Source organism: Dioscorea cayenensis, chromosome 1 (assembly GCF_009730915.1).
Source record: "Dioscorea cayenensis subsp. rotundata cultivar TDr96_F1 chromosome 1, TDr96_F1_v2_PseudoChromosome.rev07_lg8_w22 25.fasta, whole genome shotgun sequence".
NCBI classification, from domain to species: domain Eukaryota; kingdom Viridiplantae; phylum Streptophyta; class Magnoliopsida; order Dioscoreales; family Dioscoreaceae; genus Dioscorea; species Dioscorea cayenensis.
In genome coordinates, this window is record NC_052471.1 from 20890403 (window position 1) to 20891847 (window position 1445).

The 1445-nt window shown below is 40.6% G+C and overlaps 1 protein-coding gene across 1 annotated transcript; it reads right to left on the bottom strand.

Annotated features, from left to right (window-relative positions):
- Positions 1-384: 384 nt before the first annotated feature.
- On the bottom strand, positions 385-731 carry LOC120258482 (DNA-directed RNA polymerases II, IV and V subunit 9A-like). Its single transcript, XM_039265945.1, is given in 3 exon segments — positions 385-516; positions 518-539; positions 541-731. Coding segments are annotated over 3 exon segments (345 nt in total).
- Positions 732-1445: the final 714 nt, after the last annotated feature.

Here is a 1445-nt window from a genome sequence, read left to right on the forward strand (position 1 = left end):
TCTTTTTGGCCTCCTGGAAAAAACAGATACACCATCTTGCATGAATCAAGAAATCCTTTGCCAAGCAATAATTCACCACTAGTTTTTATGTAACATAGTAGTTACTTTCCCGAGTTCCCTATTATTCATTTCCATTAAAACAATGCTTCTCTTCATGTCCTTTAAGTTTAAAATTCGATTTTTATAATTTTTCATGGTTTCTAACACAACAAAGTAGCAAATGAACTAGAAGCTCAAAAAGTGTTGAACTACAACTAGCAAAGAGATGGTTCTTAACCACTATAAGACACAGTACGTGGATAATATACTATGTCAACATTATTCAAAGTTTGAAGAACACAACAGTAGATGTTAACTTTGAACTTGACCAATCCTAAATGCATATTAATCCCTCCACCGATGGCCACAATCTGGACCGCAGCACACGAAGAACAGTGTCATACCTTCCTCCCCTCTCGCAGCGACCTGAAAAGAAGACAACTTCGAATGATTGCACTTTGTGCATCCGATAGTCTTGAGTACGAGGAAGAGTTAGATCGACTCATCTCCTTGAGAACTTGAGTACGCTCACCTAGATGAATGCGAACTTCATTTCTATAGACACAATTGTTATTAGAAATCTCTTGGTGTTCACGATGATTGACAAGCAAAAAAAGGAGGATTTTCTGCTCCTTATTTTCCTTCGGGTATAGTATGTTGTTGCATTCACAGCAGAACTTCATAGTGCTCATGGCCTCTCTCTTTCTCTCTCTCTCGCTTTCTCTCGTACTTTCTTTTGTGTAGAACAAAATGAGTGGCATCATTTAAACACTTTGTCCTCCGAATTACTCATGCCGAACGAGGTGCTTCATTTCTCCAATCTTGAATATAGCTTTGGAATGATAATAGTAGGGATAGTGCTCGATGCTACGAGGACTTAGTCGAGCACCACCGTTGTCTCTTTGATCATCATCTCTTCTCTATCATCCGGAAATTCACCAAGAGTCCAATAATCCTTGAATATTCGTGATCGGCATCTGAGTGCTTCGCTATCGGGGATTGTGAGCTTGAGTGCGGATCGGCAAAGGTTAAAGTCCTGCATCACGACTTTGGTAAATTTTCTCCAGCTACGATGAACGCACCTATTATCATCCATTTTTTTAGTAGGACAACGAAGCAAAGGAGGGCTTTTGATTTGATGATGCTTCTGGAGATGGCAAGATTGTTTTTGATTAGGCTCACGTTCTTGTTGTTCTTTTGCATAGGTCACAATGTTCTTGATTATAGTGAGGGCGTCCCTTCATCTTGAAATCACAAGCACGAGAAAAATTCAGAGAATGGTATCGCTATTCTCATCGACGCCGAGCGGAGAAACATTTCAGATGAATACGGCTTTAGAAGGCGACGCTGGGGTATCCGTTGCTGCGTGGTCGGTGGCTTCTCAAGATCTTCCATCTTCATGCTTT